Below are 20,495 nucleotides of genomic sequence, written 5' to 3'. Positions count from 1 at the left end.
AGGAGAAGAGAGAGGAGAAGAGAGTGGAGAATAGAGAGGAGAAGAGAGTGGAGAGGAGTGGAGGAGAGTGGAGAAAAGAGAGGAGAAGAGAGGAGATGAGAGAGGAGAAGAGTGGAGGAGAGTTGCGAGGAGTTGAAGAGAGTGGAGATGAAGAGAGGAGAGGAGTGGAGGAGAGTGGAGAAGAGAGGAGGAGAGTGGAGAGGTGTAGAAAGGAGAGGAGGACAGTGGAGAGGAGAGGAGGAGAGTGGAGAAGAGAGGAGGTGAGTGGAGAGAAGAGCGTGGAGGAGAGTGGAGAAGACAGGAGGAGAGTGGAGATGAGGAGAGAGGAGAGTCAAGAGGAAAGGAGGAGAGAGGAGAGGAGAGGAGGAGAGTGGAGAGGAGGAGAGTGGTTAGGAGAAAAGAGAGGAGGAGAGTGGAGATGAGAGTGGAGAGGAGTGAGGAGAGGAGAGAGTGGGGAGAAGGAGAGAAGAGGAGAGTGGAGAGGAGGAAGAGAGAAGAGGAGAGTGGAGAGGAAGAGAGTGGAAAGAACAGTCGAGAGGAGGAGAGACAAGAGGAGACAAGGAAAGTGGAGAGGAGAGTGTAGAGGATGAAGGAGGAGAGGAGAAGAGTGGAGAGGAGAGTGGAGAGGAAGAGAGGAGAGGATAGGAGGAGAGTGGAGAGAAGAGAGGAGAGTGGAGAGGAGGAGAGTGCAGAGGAGTGAGGAGAGGAGGAGAGTGGAGAGGAGGAGAGTGGAGTAAAGGGGGAGTGGAGAGGAGAGGAGGAGATGGAAGAGGAGAGGAGAAGTGGAGAGGAGGAGAGAAGAGGAGAGGTGGAGAGAAGAGATGAGGACAGTGAAAAGGAGATGAGGAGATTGAAGAAGAGAGGAGGAGAGTGGAGAGGATAGTGGAGAGTGGAGAGGAAAGGTGAGGAGGAGAGTGGAGAGGAAAGGTGAGGAGAGGAGGAGAGTGGAGAGGAGAGAGGAGAAGAGAGGAGTGGAGGAGAGTTGAGAGGAGTGGAGGAGAGTTGAGAGGAGAGGAAGAGAGTGGAGATGAAGAGAGGAGAGAAGTGGAGGAGAGTGGAGAAGAGAGGAGGAGAGTGGAGAGAAGAGCATGGAGAGGAGAGAGGAGATGAGGAGAGTGGAGAAGACAGCGGGAGAGTGGAGATGAGGAGAGAGGAGAGTCAAGAGGAAAGGAGAGTGGAGAGGAGAGACGAGAAGAGTGGAGAGAAGGAGAGTGAAGTGAAGGGGGAGTGGAGAGGAGAGGAGGAGATTGAAGAGGAGAGGAGGAGAGAAGAGGAGAGGAGGAGAGAAGTGGAGAGGAGGAGAGAAGAGGAGAGTAGGAAGGTGAAGAGGAGAGGAGGAGAGTGGAGAGGATAGTGGAGAGTGGAGAGGAAAGGAGAGGAGGAGAGAGTGGAGAGGAGTGAGGAGAGGAGGAGAGTGGAGAGTAGAGAGTGGGGAAGAGGGAGGAGTAGAGTGGAGAGGAGTGAGGAGAGGAGCGAGGAGAGGAAAGAGTGAAGAGGAGGAGAGTGAAGAGGAGAGGAGGAGAGACCATACTAAGTAGAATACACTGTATAATATATTTAGGACAGAAGGAAGAGCTAACCAGGTTAACAGTTTGAAGGCAGGTTTCTTAGACACAGACGAAGCCTTGTCTTGCACTAAAAAAACATGTTCAATTGATAATCTACATTGAAAGTGACTTTTAGTCCAGGACTAGGCTTCATTTGGGTTTTATATATTTCAGGACTCACTGAAGGCTCTGTAACTATTGGGGGGTCTCTGCAGCACTATGCGTCTGATGAAGAGGAAGATGTGGGAGAGGAGGATGAGTGGAGGGGGGGCAGCAGGTCGACTGTGGTACTCCTTGATCAGTTCATAACGCTGGAATTTCCAGATGGTGTCTGTGTTATCCTGAACCTCCTGGAAAGTATAGCTGGAGAGGAAGAGGAAGAGGAAAAGGGAGAAGAGTGAAACAGACAATAGCGCAGATGATAGACAGGATGGAGGGAGGGAGGGGTGGAGGGGTGGAGGGAGGGAGGGAGGGAGGGAGGGAGGGGTGGAGGGAGGGAGGGAGGGGTGGAGGGAGGGAGGGAGGGAGGGAGGGGTGGAGGGAGGGAGGGAGGGGGGGGGTGGAGGGAGGGAGGGAGGGGTGGAGGGAGGGAGGGAGGGAGGGAGGGAGGGGTGGAGGGAGGGAGGGAGGGGTGGAGGGAGGGAGGGAGGGGTGGAGGGAGGGAGGGAGGGAGGGAGGGGTGGATGGAGGGATGGATGGAGGGAGGGAGGGAGGGAGGGGTGGAGGGAGGGAGGGAGGGAGGGGTGGAGGGAGGGAGGGAGGGGTGGAGGGGTGGAGGGAGGGAGGGAGGGGTGGAGGGAGGGAGGGAGGGAGGGGTGGAGGGAGGGAGGGAGGGGTGGAGGGAGGGAGGGAGGGAGGGAGGGGTGGAGGGAGGGAGGGAGGGGTGGAGGGAGGGAGGGAGGGGTGGAGGGAGGGAGGGGTGGAGGGGTGGAGGGAGGGAGGGAGGGGTGGAGGGAGGGAGGGAGGGGTGGAGGGAGGGAGGGAGGGAGGGGTGGAGGGGTGGAGGGAGGGAGGGGTGGAGGGAGGGAGGGAGGGGTGGATGGATGGGTGGGAGGGAGGGGTGGAGGGAGGGAGGGAGGGGTGGATGGATGGGTGGGAGGGAGGGAGGGAGGGGTGGAGGGAGGGAGGGAGGGGTGGAGGGAGGGAGGGAGGGGTGGAGGGGTGGAGGGAGGGAGGGAGGGGTGGAGGGAGGGAGGGAGGGAGGGGTGGAGGGAGGGAGGGAGGGGTGGAGGGGTGGAGGGAGGGAGGGAGGGGTGGATGGATGGGTGGGAGGGAGGGGTGGAGGGAGGGAGGGAGGGGTGGATGGATGGGTGGGAGGGAGGGGTGGAGGGAGGGAGGGAGGGAGGGGTGGATGGATGGGTGGGTGTGTGTGGATGAGTGTGTGGAGGGGTGGATGGATGGATGGATTGATGGAGGGGTGGATGGAGGGGTGGATGGGTGGATGACTGTGTGGAGGGGTGGATGGATGAGTGGATGGATGGATGGATTGATCGTTTGATTGCTCTATTGAGGATTGGAACCTACTTGAAGATTGCTATGAGCAGGTTGAGCAGCAGGATGTTGGCAAACAGCAGGTAGACACACAGTAGGATTATAGTCAGCCACTCAGGGAACGCAGGCATCTTGTCCTCGTTAAGAATAGGACATTTCGGCTTTCGAGGCTCTGTACCATTTACACTGCAGGCCTTTATGTCAAACAGGGCATCTGAAGCAGATAGAGGACCCAACTGGAATCAGTTACATCAATCAAGGGTGCCAGTCTGTTTCGTCTCTCCTCAAATCAACTTTTATTTGTCACCAGAAAGTTACAGATGCACAAATATCATACCCCAAAGGCATGCTAACCTCTCACCATTACAATAACAGGGGAGGTTAGCATTTTATATCATACCCCCAAGACATGCTAACCTCTCACCATTACAATAACAGGGGAGGTTAGCATTTTATATCATTCCTCCAAGACATGCTAACCTCTCACCATTACAATAACAGGGGAGGTTAGCATTTTATATCATACCCCGAAGGCATGCTAAACTCTCACCATTACAATAACAGGGGAGGTTAGCATTTTATATCATACCCCCAAGACATGCTAACCTCTCACCATTACAATAACAGAGGAGGTTAGCATTTTAGGGGGGGGTATGATATTTATGCCTCTAACGTTCTCACTCATCATGATTCATTCAGAACTATCCATAAATCCTCTTAAGGATCGGACCCTTTTAAAAAATGTTTTGCCTAAAATGACATACCCAAATCTAACTGCCTGTAGCTCAGGCCCTGAAGCAAGGATATGCATATTCTTGATATCATTTGAAAGGAAACACTTTGAAGTTTGTTCGGAAATGTGAAATTAGAGAATTTAACAAACTAGATTTGGTAAAAGACAATACAAACCAAAAAACATGTGTTACTTTTTTCATCATCTTTGAAATGCAAGAGAAAGGCTACAATGTATTATTCCAAGAGAGGTGCAATTTAGATTTTGGCTACTAGATGGCAGCAGGGTATTTGCAAAGTTTTAGACTGATCCAATGAACCATTGTATATCTGTTCAAAATGTTGTATCACGACTGTCCAAATGTGTCTAATTGGTTTATTAATACATTTTCAAGTTCATAACTACATAAAATTTGATCATACTACTCCAGTGCTAGCCTCCCTACACTGGCTTCCTGTTAAGGCAAGGGCTGATTTCAAGGTTTTACTGCTAACCTACAAAGCATTACATGGGCTTGCTCCTACCTATCTTTCCGATTTGGTCCTGCCGTACATACCTACACGTACGCTACGGTCACAAGACGCAGGCCTCCTAATTGTCCCTAGAATTTCTAAGCAAACGGCTGGAGGTAGGGCTTTCTCCTATAGAGCTCCATTTTTATGGAATGGTCTGCCTACCCATGTGAGAGACGCAGACTCAGTCTCAACCTTTAAGTCTTTACTGAAGACTCATCTCTTCAGTAGGTCCTATGATTAAGTGTAGTCTGGCCCAGGAGTGTGAAGGTGAACGGAAAGGCTGGAGCAACGAACCGCCCTTGCTGTCTCTGCCTCTAACCCTATTACAGGGACTGAGTCACTGGCTTACTGGTGTTCTTCCATGCCGTCCATGGGAGGGGTGCGTCACTTGTGGGTTGAGTCACTGACGTGGTCTTCCTGTCTGGGTTGGCGCCCCCCCTTGGGTTGTGCCGTGGCGGAGATCTAGGTGGGCTATACTCGGCCTTGTCTTAGGACGGTAAGTTGGTGGTTGTAGATATCCCTCTAGTGGTGTGGGGGCTGTGCTTTGGCAAAGTGGGTGGGGTTATATCCCGCCTGTTTGGCCCTGTCCGGGGGTATCATCGGATGGGGCCACAGTGTCTTCTGATCCCTCCTGTCTCAGCCTCCAGTATTTATGCTGCAGTAGTTTATGTGCCGGGGGGCTAGGGTCAGTCTGTTACATCTGGAGTATTTCTCTTGTCTTATCCGGTGTCCTGTGTGAATTTGCTCTCTCTAATTCTCTCTTTCTCTCTTTCTTTCTTTCTCTCGGAGGACCTGAGCCCTAGGACCATGCCTCAGGACTACCTGGCATGATGACTCCTTGCTGTCCCCAGTCCACCTGGCCGTGCTGCTGCTCCAGTTTCAACTGTTCTGCCTGCGGCTATGGAACCCTGACCTGTTCACCGGACGTGCTTGTTGCACCCTCGACAACTACTATGATTATTATTATTTGACCATGCTGGTCATTTATGAACATTTTAACATCTTGGCCATGTTCTGTTATAATATCCACCCGGCACAGCCAGAAGAGGACTGGCCACCCCTCATAGCCTGGTTCCTCTCTAGGTTTCTTCCTAGGTTTTGGCCTTTCTAGGGAGTTTTTCCTAGGGAGTTTTTCCTAGCCACCGTGCTTCTTTCACATGCATTGCTTGCTGTTTGGGGTTTCAGGCTGGGTTTCTGTACAGTACTTTGAGATATCAGCTGATGTACGAAGGGCTATATAAATACATTTGATTTGATTTGATTTGATAACTGTGCACTCTCCTCAAACAATAGCATGGTATTATTTCACTGTAATAGCTACTGTAAATTGGACAGTGCCGTTAGATCAGTCCTTCTCAAATAGTGGGGCGCGCCCCCCTGGGGGGGGGCTCGGAGCGATGCCAGGGGGGGCGCGTGACCCCGGGGAACATGCTTTTCTTGCCGCGGGGAGTAGTTTTTTTTTAACCGAACAAGAGCACACAGCACAGAGCAGGAGATATGAAGTGCAGATAACAAACCCTTAAGAGACACCATGGAAAAATATTTAACAGGGATGAGAAGAAAGGCGGAGAGAGACGGAGATAATGAGACAAACGTAAGTCTCCCGAAAGCTAAGACGAGGAAATATGACGAAGCGTATGTAGCGCTTGGCTTCACTGGGACTACGGTGGGAGACGAGGAAAGACCGGTATGTTTACTGTGTCTAAAAATGTTGGCAGCGGACAGCATGAAGCCAAATAAATGTAGGCGTCACTTAAAGACATTACACCCCAATCACGCTGATAAGCCGCTTGAGTTTTTTCAGCGAAAACGGGCCGAATATTGTCAACAATCGTCCCGCTTTGTGAATGCTACTTCAGTAAACCAGCGAGCACTGTTAGCATCATATAAGGTGGCGTACCAAATTGCTCAGTGCAAAAAAAACCACTCCATAGCAGAGAAGCTGATACTGCCTGCAGCATTAGACATGGTCTCTGTCATGCTGGATGACGCAAGTGCTGCAAAAATAAAAACTATCCCTCTGTCCAATGACACTGTCGCCAGATGTATAAATGACATTGCTAACTATCTTAAAAAACAGCTGGTAGATAAACTCAAAGACAAACGTTTTGCCTTACAGTTCGATGAAGCAACTGACAGCAACAAAGACTGTTTGTTTATCGCTTATGTATGTTTTGACATGACAAACTCCCTGTGTGAGGATCTACTTTTTTGTAAATATGTCAGAGACAGAGCCACAGTTGAAGAGCTATTCAAAATGCTGGACTGCTTCCTGACTGAGAATGGGCTAAAGTGGGAGAACTGCATTGGTGTTTGCAGTGATGGTGCACAGACCATGGCAGGGATGAGAAAAGGACTTCGGGCACTCATCAAGAAGGCCTCACCTAATGCTGAGTGGACACTCTGTGTTATACACAGAGAAGCACTGGCATCAAGGCACCTTTCCTCTGAATTAAGTGAGGTTATGACTGACATTGTAGGTGTAGTCAATTGTATAAAGACCAGACCACTAAAAACAAGAGTCTTCTCTGCTATCTGTGAGGAGATGGGAGCTGAACATCAAGCTGTGCTGTTTCACAGTGAAGCAAGGTGGCTGTCACGAGGAAAAGTCTTGTCCCGAGTTTTTGAGCTCAGAGAGCAGATAAGAATGTTTTTGGAGCAGGAGCACAAGTATGACATCACAGAAAAATTTAGTGACGGGAACTTCCTGGCAAAACTGGCCTACCTGAGTGACATATTTGGAAAGCTAAATGAACTAAATCTACAGCTTCAAGGGAAAGATAAACACCTCCCTCAGGTCACAGACAAGATCAGCTCTTTCACTCGAAAGCTTGCAATGTGGGGCAGGCGACTTGATGAAGGAAATACTGATTCATTCCAGAACCTGCATGAATTTGTTGACACTACTGACTATGATGCCACCTCAGTGATTCCATATATTAAGGAGCATATTTCATCACTGATGGGATTCTTTAAAAAGTACTTCCCTGAAAACAGTTCCCAATATGACTGGGTGAGAGATCCTTTCAATGCACCAGCTCCAACTGGTTTCAGCTCTGCAGAGGAGGACCAGTTCATTGATATGACGTCTGACTCCACATTGAGACTGAGGTTCACATCACAGACACTGAGTGAATTCTGGCTGAGTGTAGAGAGGCAGTATCCACTCTTAGGGCAGAGGGCCATTCTTCTTCCTTTTGCAACATCTTATCTTTGTGAGACTGGCTTCTCTGCTGTTGCTGCACTGAAGACCAAGTACAGGTCCCAGCTCAACATTGAGCAGGAGCTGAGAGTTGCAGTATCATGCTTCAAACCCCGCTTCGAAAAGCTGTGCTCTGCAAAACGTGCTCATTGTAGCCATTAATCCTGACTTCCTCATTTTGAATTAAAAAAAAATCCGCACAAATTGTTTTATTCATTTTTGTTTTATAGGTCAAAATGTTTCATATATTGTGCTCCTGAGTTAATGTTGCTGATCAATTTGAATGTATTATTATTTATTGATTATATTTAATTTTATTTTTCAATATCAAATGGTCAAAAAATGTTTACAGTTTAAATAAGGGTTGAATTTTTTTTTACATTTCAGGCAAATTGATGCACTTGAAGTCTTTTCTGTTACAAACTAAAAAAAACAATGTTAATAAAGTTATTCTTTGTTGTAAGTTGATCTATATTTCTTTCTTTTTTCTTTTTCTTTAATGTTAATAAGGATACAATGTTATGCAGAGGTGTACTTATAACAATTTTATAGACAAATTATACTATTTACAGAGAGTTGGGGGGGGCGCGAAATGTTTACTTCTTCCTAGGGGGGCGTAACAGAAAATAATTGAGAAGCACTGCGTTAGATTAACAAGAATTTAAGCTTTCTGCCCATTTCAGATATGTCTATGTCCTAGGAAATGTTCTTGTTACTTGAGTAGCCTGGTCCACATTAGCCTACGTTAGCTCAATCGTCCCACGGGGGGGGGACACCTATCCCACTGAGGATATCCATGGTAGCGTCCACATTGATGTAGAAGTGTTCAGAAACATATTCTATTCTTATTTACAATAAAAGTGACTCCAAAATGACACTATACATTATTTACCATTCATTTCTATTGGGCACAAAATACTCTGAGACACAACCAAAACAAACAGCAAATGCATCCAACAAGTTTGTAGAGTCACAAGTTAACCTGTTTAAGTGTTTTGAGATGGAGATCACACAGTCATATGAAGAAACAAAAACAGAGTCTTTCACGCAATGGCACAGTGTTATATTCCTTGAAGAGAGCATAAAAGGCACATGGCTCATTTGGGAGTTCTGCATCGCTGTGCAACTCACGGCTGGGTTTCCCTTCGTAATCCGATATCATCTGCAAGCCCTGCCACATATGACGAGTGTTGGAGCCGGTGTAATCGGATTTCACCTCCCTCCTGATGATGTCTCATCAAAGGGGGCTTTCTTGCGTGTGTCCATGTCCGTGTTTCGTTCCTTGTAAGCGGCAGCTCTAGCCTTTAGTCCAGTGTGATGTTGCCTGTAATCTATGGTTTTTGGTTTGGATACGTAGTTATAGTCGCTGTGGGGACAACATCATCTATGCACTTATTGATGAAGCCTGTGACTGATGTTGTAAACACCTCAAAGCCATCGGCCGAATCCCGGAACATATCCCAGTCCGCACTAACAGTCTTGTAGACTCGCGTCTGTCACTGATACCTCCTATTTGAGCTTTGTAAACAGGAAGCAGGAGAATGGAATCATGGTCAGATTTGCCGAAGGGAGGAGGGAATGTATGCAATTCTGTGGGTAGAATAAAAGTGGTCTAGTGTTGCAGGAGACGTTAGTAAAAATGAGTAGAATGGTTTTAAGTCTCCGCCCACCAGAAATGATGCCTCTGGGTGAGAGGTTCCTTGTTTGTTTATGGCCCCATACAGTTTGTTGAGTGCCAAAGTGGTGTTGGCTTGTGGAGAGATGTTGACAGCCATGATAATTATGGATGAGAACTTTCTTGGAAGAGAAAAGGGTCTACAGGCAAACGCTCCAGATGTCCTTCACACTGGAAGCAGGGCACCAGGTGTTGTTTATGAAGAGGCACACCCCCTCCACCTTTGGACTTGCCCGAGGAATCCTTTGTCCGATCGCACCGCTGCATGGAGAAACCACTGAGTTCTACATTCATAGAGTCATCCAGCCACGCCTGCCAACTTCTTATGGAATGGTCATTTTTGGCAATGGAGTTGGCAAGAGCACAAACGCATCTGGACCAGGCTACTCAAACAGGAACACAAACACATCTGGACAAGGCTACTCAAACAGGAACACAAACGCATCTGGACCAGGCTACTCAAACAGGAACACAAACACATCTGGACCAGGCTACTCAAACAGGAACACAAACACATCTGGACCAGGCTACTCAAACAGGAACAAACACATCTGGACCAGGCTACTCAAACAGGAACAAACACATCTGGACCAGGCTACTCAACCAGGAACACAAACACATCTGGACCAGGCTACTCAAACAGGAACACAAACGCATCTGGACCAGGCTACTCAAACAGGAACACAAACACATCTGGACCAGGCTACTCAAACAGGAACACAAACACATCTGGACCAGGCTACTCAAACAGGAACACAAACACATCTGGACCAGGCTACTCAAACAGGAACAAACACATCTGGACCAGGCTACTCAAACAGGAGCAAAAACACATCTGGACCAGGCTACTCAAACAGGAACACAAACACATCTGGATCAGGCTACTCAAACAGGAACACAAACACATCTGGACCAGTCTACTCAGACAGTAACAAACACATCTGGACCAGGCTACTCAAACAAGAGCACAAACACATCTGGACCAGGCTACTCAAACAGGAACAAACACATCTGGACCAGGCTACTCAGACAGGAACACAAACACATCTGGACCAGGCTACTCAAACAGGAACACACACACATCTGGACCAGGCTACTCAAACAGGAACACAAACACATCTGGACCAGACTACTCAAACAGGAACACAAACACATCTGGACCAGGCTACTCAAACAGGAACACAAACGCATCTGGACCAGGCTACTCAAACAGGAACACAAACGCATCTGGACCAGGCTACTCAAACAGGAACAAACACATCTGGACCAGGCTACTCAAACAGGAGCACAAACACATCTGGACCAGGCTACTCAAACAGGAGCACAAACACATCTGGACCAGGCTACTCAAACAGGAACACCAACACATCTGGACCAGTCTACTCAGACAGGAACAAACACATCTGGACCAGGCTACTCAAACAAGAGCACAAACACATCTGGACCAGGCTACTCAAACAGGAACAAACACATCTGGACCAGGCTACTCAAACAGGAACACAAACACATCTGGACCAGGCTACTCAAACAGGAACACAAACACATCTGGACCAGGCTACTCAGACAGGAATAAACACATCTGGACCAGGCTACTCAAACAAGAGCACAAACACATCTGGACCAGGCTACTCAAACAGGAACAAACACATCTGGACCAGGCTACTCAGACAGGAACACAAACACATCTGGACCAGGCTACTCAAACAGGAACACAAACACATCTGGACCAGGCTAGTCAAACAGGAACACAAACACATCTGGACCAGACTACTCAAACAGGAACACAAACACATCTAGACCAGGCTACTCAAACAAGAGCACAAACACATCTGGACCAGGCTACTCAAACAGGAACACAAACATATCTGGACCAGGCTACTCAAAAAGGAACACAAACGCATCTCGACCAGGCTACTCAAACAGGAACACAAACACATCTGGACCAGGCAACTCAAACAGGAACACAGACACATCTGGACCAGGCTACTCAAACAGGAACACAAACACATCTGGACCAGACTACTCAAACAGGAACACAAACACATCTGGACCAGGCTACTCAAACAGGAACACAAACGCATCTGGACCAGGCTACTCAAACAGGAACAAACACATCTGGACCAGGCTACTCAAACAGGAACACAAACACATCTGGACCAGGCTACTCAAACAGGAACACAAACACATCTGGACCAGGCTACTCAAACAGGAACAAACACATCTGGACCAGGCTACTCAAACAGGAACACAAACACATCTGGACCAGGCTACTCAAACAGGAACACAAACACATCTGGACCAGGCTACTCAAACAGGAACAAACACATCTGGACCAGGCTACTCAAACAGGAACACAAACACATCTGGACCAGGCTACTCAAACAGGAACACAAACACATCTGGACCAGGCTACTCAAACAGGAACACAAACGCATCTGGACCAGGCTAATCAAACAGGAACACAAACACATCTGGACCAGGCTACTCAAACAGGAACACAAACACATCTGGACCAGGCTACTCAAACAGGAACAAACACATCTGGACCAGTCTACTCAAACAGGAACACAAACACATCTGGACCAGGCTACTCAAACAGCACATAGTAAAAAATAGAAAGACATAGCTGCATAGATGAGGTCGGTTCCTATTCATCTGCACATAATTTGACCGTGCTTCTACACCTGCAGGTTCTGGCCACCCCTCATAGCCTCGTTCCTCTCTAGGTTTCTTCCTAGGTTCTGGCCTTTCTAGGGAGTTTTTCCTAGCCACTGTGCTTCTACACCTGCATTACTTGCTGTTTGGGGTTTTAGGCTGGGTTTCTGTACAGCACTTTGTGACATCAGCTGATGTAAGAAGGGCTTTTATAAATACATTTTATTGATTAATTGATTGATCAGTTGACTTACTGTCGATGTTAGAGGGCATATTCCCAAAGATGATAAGGTATGGTTCGTAGATGACGCCCCGGACGATCCAGTCCAGTCTGTCCTCGTTGTGGATGAGGATGCCCTGCTTAGCAACGCCGTATGCTACCACCCAGATACTCAGCAGGAACATGAAGAAGAACATGTCCAACATCTGGAGGAGAGGAGAGAGATAACAAGTAGTTTAATACTACATGATGGTCCATAGCAGTCAACTTTACGAGGGGGACTCCTGTAAATTCAAGTAAAGGAGCCGTAAATGTTGTTATTAAGGGCTGCATTCAGTACGTTTTTACATACTGGAATGTTCAATTGAACGCAAATGGTCCTTTACTGAACGACCAGTTGAAAAAAACGTGGAGTGGTTGTGTTGTACAGGAACGTTCTGTGGAAACGTGTTTTTCGGTACAAACCATTTAACAGCGTAGGAAACGTTCAAGTGTACTGAACACACCTCTGCTGTCTCTCTCTCTCTCTGTTAAAACGTCTGGTTTCAGAGCCCTTCAGAACAGGACTTGAATGGCAGTCTATGGCAGGAGTGGCCAAAACAGAGGTTTTTTATTGGCTGATCTCTCAGTCACCATATTCTAGAACCTCCAACTCTTTGTGGATTTTCAAAGAACGACCAGCGCAAGTAATGGGCTAAACAAGGAAGTGGGTTCGGGAAATTAAAAAGTATGTATCTCAGAAAAAAGTGTGTACATATGAACTTTACATGCCCAAACTCAGAATCATCTAGAAGATGACACTGCAGCCCCCGTCTTACATCCTCCTGACCTGTTGGTGAACGTACAGTCACTGGAGAACAAACTGGATGAACTCCGTTCGAGACTATCCTATCAACGAGACCTGAAGAACTATAATATTCTATGTTTCTCTTGGCTAAACAAGGACATTGTAACGCACGTCGTATGTGGAAGTTGAAGTGGACCAAGGCGCAGCGTGGTAAGTGTTCATGATTACTTTATTCATAAACACACTCAAACAAAAATAACGAAAACGCACAGTTCCATCAGGTACAGACACTAAACAGAAAACAACCTCCCACAAACACAGGAAGAAAACAGGCTGCCTAAGTATGATTCCCAATCAGAGACAACGATAAACAGCTGCCTCTGATTGGGAACCACACTGGCCCAAAAACATAGAAACAGAAAACATAGAGTTTCCCACCCGACAGACATGGCAGACATGGATAATATCAGTGGTGGAAAAAGTACCCAACTGTCATACTCGAGTAAAACTAAAGAAACCTTAATAGAAAATTACTAAAGTAAAAGTGAAATGCAACTTGAGTAAAAGTAATTGATTTTAAATATACTTAAGTATCAAAAGTAAATCGAATTGCTAAAATATGCTTAAGTATCAAAAGTAAAAGTATAAATAACTTCAAATTCCTTATATTAAGCAAACCAGACGACACAATGATTGTGTTTTTTAAATTTACGGATAGCCAGGGGGACACTCCAACACACAGAAATAATACATAGGAAGCTTTTGTGTTTAGTGATTCTGCCAGATCAGAGCCAGAGGAGATGTTCAAGAGATGTTCAATTGAAAAGTGAATTGGACATTTTTCTTTCCTGCTAAGCATTCAAAATGTAACGAGTACTTGTGGGTGTCAGTGAAAATGTATGGAGTAAAAAGTACATTATTTTCTTTAGGAATGTAGTGAAGTAAAAGTTGTCAAAAATATAAATAGTCAAGTAAAGAACAGATACCCCAAAAAACTACTTAAGTAGTACTTTAAAGTACTTTTACTTAAGTACTTTACACCCCTGGATAATATATATCTCAAAGGTTTATCAATGCATCGTCCAGGCCGATTCAAGAACTTTGAAAGTTTCTTCAAGTGTAGTCGCAAATACCATCAAGCGCTATGATGAAACTGGCTCTCATGAGGACCGCCACAGGAAAGGAAGACACAGAGTTACCTCTGCTGCAGAGGATAAGTTCATTAGAGTTACCAGCCTCAGAAATTGCAGCCTAAATAAATGCTTCACAGAGTTCAAGTAACAGACACATCTCAACATCAACTGTTCAGAGGAGACTGTGTGAATCAGGCCTTCATGGTCAAATTGCTGCAAAGAAACCACTACTAAAGGACACCAATAAGTAGAAGAGACTTGCTTGAGCCAAGAAACCTGAGCAATGGACATTAGACGGGTGGAAATCTGCCCTTTGGTCTGATGAGTCCAAATGTGAGATTTTTGGTTCCAAGCGCTGTGTCTTTGTGAGACGCAGAGTAGGTGAATGGATGATCTCGGCATGTGTGGTTCCCACCGTGAAGCATGGAGGAGGAGGTGTGATGGTGTAGAGGTGATTTGCTGGTGACACTGTCTGTGATTTATTTAGAATTCAAGGCATACTAAACCAGCATGGCTATCTCAGAATTCTGCAGCGATATGCCATCCCATCTGGTTTGCGCTTAGTGGGACTATCATTTGTTTTTCAACAGGACAATGACCTAACACACCTCCAGGCTGTGTAAGGGCTATTTTACCAAGAAGGAGAGTGATGTAAGTGGCATCCCCAATCACCCGACCTCAACCTAACTGAAATGGTTTGGGATGAGTTGGACCGCAGAGTGAAGGAAAAGCAGCCAATAAGTGCTCAGCACATGTGGGAACTCCTTCAAGACTGTTGGAAAATCATTCCAGGTGAAGCTGGTTGAGAGAATGCCAAGAGTGTGCAAAGCTGTCATCAAGGCAAAGGGTGGCTACTTTGATGAATCTCAAATATATTTTGATTTGTTTAACACTTTTTGGGTACTACATGATTCCATATGTGTTATTTCATAGTTTTGATGTCTTCACTATTATTCTACAATGTAGAAAATAGTACAAATAAAGAAAACACCCTTGAATGAGTAGGTGTGTCCAAACTTTTGACTGGTACTGTATATTTCATTTATTTGATTTCACCTTTATTTAACCAGGTAGGCTAGTTGAGAACAAGTTCTAATTTACAACTGCGACCTGGCCAAGATAAAGCAAAGCAGTGCGACACAAACAACAACACAGAGTTACACATGGAATAAACAAACATACAGTCAATAATACAGTAGAAAAAGTCTATATACAGTGTGTGCAAATGAGGTAAGATAAGGGAGGTAAGGCAATAAATAGGCCATGGTGGCGAAGTAATTACAATATTGCAATTAAACACTGGAACGGTAGATGTGCAGAAGATGAATGTGCAAGTAGAGATACTGGGGTGCAAAGGAGCAAGCTAAATAAATAAATACAGTATGGGGATGAGGTAGATAGATGGGCTATTTACAGATGGGCTATGTACAGGTGCAGTGATCTGTGAGCTGCTCTGATAAATAAATACAGTATGGCCCTAAACACCTCCTTCTGCAACTGGATCCTGGACTTCCTGACGGGCCGCCCCCAGGTGGTGAGGGTAGGTAGCAACACATCTGCCATGCTGATCCTCAACACTGGAGCTCCCCAGGGGTGCGTGCTCAGTCCCCTCCTGTACTCCCTGTTCACTCATGACTGCACGGCCAGGCACGACTCCAACACCATCATTAAGTTTGCAGACGACACAACAGGTGTAGGCCTGATCACAGACAACGACGAGACAGCCTATAGGGAGGAGGTCAGAGACCTGGCCGGGTGGTGCCAGAATAACAACCTATCCCTCAACGTAACCAAGACTAAGGAGATGAATGTGGACTACAGGAAAAGGAGGACCGAGCACGCCCCCATTCTCATCAACGAGGCTGTAGTGGAGCAGGTTGAGAGCTTTAAGTTCCTTGGTGTCCACATCACCAACGAACTAGAATGGTCCAAACACACCAAGACAGTCGTGAAGAGGGCACGACAAAGCCTATTCCCCCTCAGGAAACGAAAAAGATTTGGCATGGGTCCTGAGATCCTCAAAAGGTTCTACAGCTGCAACATCGAGAGGATCCTGACTGGTTGCATCACTGCCTGGTACGGCAATTGCTCGACCTCTGACCACAAGGCACTAAAGAGGGTAGTGCGTACGGCCCAGTACATCATTGGGGCTGAGCTGCCTGACATCCAGGACCTCTACACCAGACGGTGTCAGAGGAAGGCCCTAAAAATTGTCAAAGACCCCAGCCACCCCAGTCATATACTCTTCTCTCTACTACCGTATGGCAAGCGGTACCGGAGTGCCAAGTCTAGGACAAAAAGGCTTCTCAACAGTTTTTACCCCCAAGCCATAAGACTCCTGAATATGTAATCAAATGGCTAACCGGGCTATCTGCATTGTGTCCCACCACCCACTAACTCCTCTTTTACGCTACTGCAACTCTCTGTTCATCATATATGCATAGTCACGTTAACCATATCTACATGTACATACTACCTCAATCAGCCTGACTAACTGGTGTCTGTGTATAGCCTCTCTACTGTATATAGCCTCTACTGTATATAGCCTCACTACTGTATATAGCCTCTCAGTAGAGAGGCTGTATACAGTAGAGAGGTTATATACAGTAGAGAGGCTATATACAGTATATAACCTCTCTACTGTATATAGCCTCTCTACTGTATATAGCCTCTCTACTGTATATAGCCTCGCTACTGTATATAGCCTCTCTACTGTATATATCCTCTCTACTGTATATAGCCTCTCTACTGTATATAGCCTCTCTACTGTATATATATAGCCTCTCTACTGTATATAGCCTCTCTTATCAAAACTCACATAGAACTAGAAAAGCTAGATAAACATAGAAATAAGAAAACTAGAACCTAAACCCACAATACCCAACCACACAAAACAAACACCCCTGCCACGCCCTGACCAACTACAATGACAAATAACCCCTTTTACTGGCCAGGACGTGACAGGGGTTAAATCAGAATTATCTTAGTGACAGAACTCAGGCCATCTGGATAAATGGGGTTAAATCTGAATTATCTTAGTGACAGAACTCAGGCCATCTGGATAGATGGGGGTTAAATCTGAATTATCTTAGTGACAGAACTCAGGCCATCTTGATAGATGGGGTTAAATCTGAATTTCTTGAGATTCAAAAAAGTGTTCCTCAGGGTTAGATTTTGTGTCCATTATCGTTCACTTTGTATATTAATGACAGGAAACACTGTTAATACTTGTAACATCCATCTCTATGCAGATGACACAGTTTTGTATTCCTGTGCCGCCTCAGTGCAGCATGCCGTTCGTGAACTTCAGCATGACCTTGATTCAATTCAGAAATCACTTACAGATCTTAAATTAGTGTAAATACAAGTAAAACCAAGCTCATGCTGTTCTCTAGGTCACGAAATGTTGACCCTGAGGACCTGTGCTATAAATGGAGCCCAATTTGAACTTGTTTCTCAGTATAAGAACCTGGGTGTCTGGACTGATGACGAGTTGTCCTTTGTAATGCATATAAAACATCTGACTAAAAAGCTAAGATTGTTTTTATATCGAAATAAATCATGCCTTATACCCTAACTACACCGCACGCGTCACGTGCGCAAGCGTTGCAAAATAAATTTAGAAATCTATGTTATTCAATTATTGCACCCACACTGCTCGCGCGCGTCAACGAGCGTCTGCTTTGCCAAGGGCTAAAATAGATGTCCTTTCTATTTCTGACGCAGATCGCACTGCAAGTCCTGCCTCTCCCATCTCCTCATTGGTTTATAGAAGCAGGTACCCACGTGCCATCTCCTCATTGGTTATACCTACGTGGGTGATTGAAAGACGAACTGTGTTGTTGCCGGTCGTCGTAGTAATACTATGAAAGTATAGATGCCAATCACCAATCAAGGACAAAGATGAAAAATCCTGGAAGGAGGAGAGATGACAAGAAACAATTCGGTTGACCGTTTTATGTGTCGATTAATTGGCGGAGTAGAGGACCTTGTGCATTTCAGGTAAAATAACAACTCAATGTTTATATCCCAGGACAAATAAATGTTTAATGCTTTTTGACTTGTCCCCAAATGAATGTAATTGGTTCAGAGTTTGCTTTGATATTTTAACCTGCGTGTCGTGATCGCGTTTAGTGTAGGGGGACAAAATAAATGTATGCACAAGGGCGCACGATGGTGCACGCGCGCAGCCGGTTTGGTTTCCGTGTTAGTATTAAAAATAGGAGAAAGATTGTTCAAATCACGCTTCTCCCTGTATTGGATTTTGGTGGTATTGTTTACATGCATGCAGCAACCTAAAACCCTTTGACGCAGTCTACCATTCAGCATTACATTTTATCACAGGGGACAATTTTAGGACTCATCATTGTAGTCTGTATAAAATGTGGGATGGACCTCTCTGTCTGTAAGAAGAGAGCTGCTTTCTTTTATTTATTTACAAAGCAATCTGACAGAAACTCCCTCTATATGTAACATCATTCATTAAGATAAGAATCCTAAATTACCAAACCCATTCACAGGAATGGATAGCACTAGAGATCCCTCCAGTCTCCACAGATTTGGGAAAATCTGCGTTTTGTTTTTATGCCCCTAATTTATGGAACAATCTGCAGAGTTCACTGCAGTTAGATGTGCTGGTGTCTCTCAGGCAGTTTAAATGATTGATTGAGGACCTCTATGTAGTTGAATGGGATTGATTTCATTAAATGTTTATTTTATATTATTAATTATTTTTTTATTGTGCAGAATTGTATTGCTTTATCCACATGTGTATGTCGTTTTAATATTCAGTTTTTATTGTAATGTGTACAGAGCTCTTGTCACGATTCCCACCGACGGTGGCGCCCCCTCCTGCTCGGGTGGCGCTCGGCGGTTGTTGTCACCGGCCTATTAGCTACCACTGATTCCCTTTTTGGTTTTCCCTTTTTGGTTTTGTGCACCTGTGTTAGTTTGGTTAATTAGCGGGGCTATTTATGTGAGCTGGTCCGCTTCCGTGTTGTGCGGGATTATTTCTATTGTGACGGTTCATGTTCGTGTCGGCGCTATTTTACGCCGTGTGTACTTTCTCCCCTGTGTTTGGGAGTATTTTGTTTGATGAGTGAGTGTACATTAAATACGCCACTACCCTGTGCTCGCTGCTTCCTGTGCCTCATTCCTTCACCACGACTGCCAATCCGTTACAGCTCTCTTGCAAAATAGTTTTTAATCTCAATGTGACTCCCTGTTTGATTTCAGAAGAATACAAAAAATACTAAAACCCCCCTCACAAAAAACACACTGCTAACCTTATGCCTAACCGTAGCCTTAAACTAAGAACAAAAAGCTCATTTTTTGTTTTCTTTAATTTTTAAGGAATAGCTGATTTTGACTTTGTGGCTGTGGTAACTATTTGAAAGGGCAGTGAATTCTCTGCTACTTGGAGAACTTGTAAACAAGCCTCCTGTGTGTTAGATGCAGATAGTTTTCACTTTGTGAAATTATTCTGAAAGACATGTATAAACAAGTAAGTCTTATTAAGTTGATAGACACTGTAGACTTGGAATATTTTGTAATAACCACAAAGTATCTTAGAACGTGTGTAATTAAAGTAACGAGTGGTGATGCTGAGACTCGCAAGCTAGTTTATTCATTTCAATGCATTATGAATCATATCATATATTCACATAACTTGTGTTAGCTTTATAAAGCCTAACGTAGTTTGTTGATATTCAACATTTTTACACGACTACAGTTGATTTGTTCACAATAGTCTAGACACAATAACATGAAGTTAATGTGTATCAATCCATCCTCTCACCATTCTCCTGACGATGATGATCTTGGGGCCCAGAGTTTTACTGATGATGAAGATGGCCATGAGACGAAGACAGAAGATGATGAAGTCGATACACAGGATGACCTTCCCTGCGTAGAACAACCTGGTGGTCAGTCTGCAAGTGAAATATACAGTAGATCAATAGTATGAGATCATCTCTCGTGATAGACATTAACGCTGGAATCATTAAGGTGAAACTGCCACGGCCATTTGCTGTATTACATTTCTACTGCGCAAACAACAGCATATGAAGCTGTTTCCCCACAGCGCAGTCCAGCTTTAACGCTAAATAGCGTTCCCCACAGCGCAGTCCAGCTTTAACGCTAAATAGCGTTCCCCACAGCGCAGTCCAGCTTTAACGCTAAATAGCGTTCCCTACAGCGCAGTCCAGCTTTAACGCTAACTAGCGTTCCCTACAGCGGAGTCCATCTTTAACGCTAACTAGCGTTCCCTACAGCGGAGTCCATCTTTAATGCTAACTACCGTTCCCTACAGTGGAGTCCATCTTTAACGCTAACTAGCGTTCCCTACAGCGGAGTCTATCTTTAACGGTAAATACCGTTCCCTACAGCGCAGTCCAGCTTTAACGTTAGCTAGCGTTCCCTACAGTGGAGTCTATCTTTAACGCTAACTAGCGTTCCCTACAGCGGAGTCTATCTTTAACGCTAACTAGCGTTCCCTACAGCGGAGTCCATCTTTAACGTTAGCGAGCGTTAGAGGAA

At 45.6% G+C, this 20,495-nt stretch overlaps 1 protein-coding gene across 4 annotated transcripts in view; it reads right to left on the bottom strand.

Annotated features, from left to right (window-relative positions):
- The window catches only part of trpm2 (transient receptor potential cation channel, subfamily M, member 2), an 84,734-nt gene that overhangs the window by 11,691 nt on the left and 52,548 nt on the right, over positions 1–20,495 (bottom strand). For 3 of the 4 annotated variants that reach the window (XM_029701945.1, XM_029701948.1, XM_029701947.1), the window contains 4 exons: positions 19,756–19,888; positions 12,073–12,244; positions 3,072–3,252; positions 1,729–1,910 (listed from right to left, as the gene is read on the bottom strand). In XM_029701945.1, the coding sequence (XP_029557805.1) occupies positions 1,729–1,910; positions 3,072–3,252; positions 12,073–12,244; positions 19,756–19,888 (668 nt within the window). The remainder of the gene's footprint in view (positions 1–1,728; positions 1,911–3,071; positions 3,253–12,072; positions 12,245–19,755; positions 19,889–20,495) is intronic. The other variant, XM_029701946.1, reaches the window with a different exon arrangement.

Source organism: Salmo trutta, chromosome 20 (assembly GCF_901001165.1).
Source record: "Salmo trutta chromosome 20, fSalTru1.1, whole genome shotgun sequence".
NCBI lineage: Eukaryota > Metazoa > Chordata > Actinopteri > Salmoniformes > Salmonidae > Salmo > Salmo trutta.
This window is presented reverse-complemented; position numbering and strand designations above follow the sequence as displayed.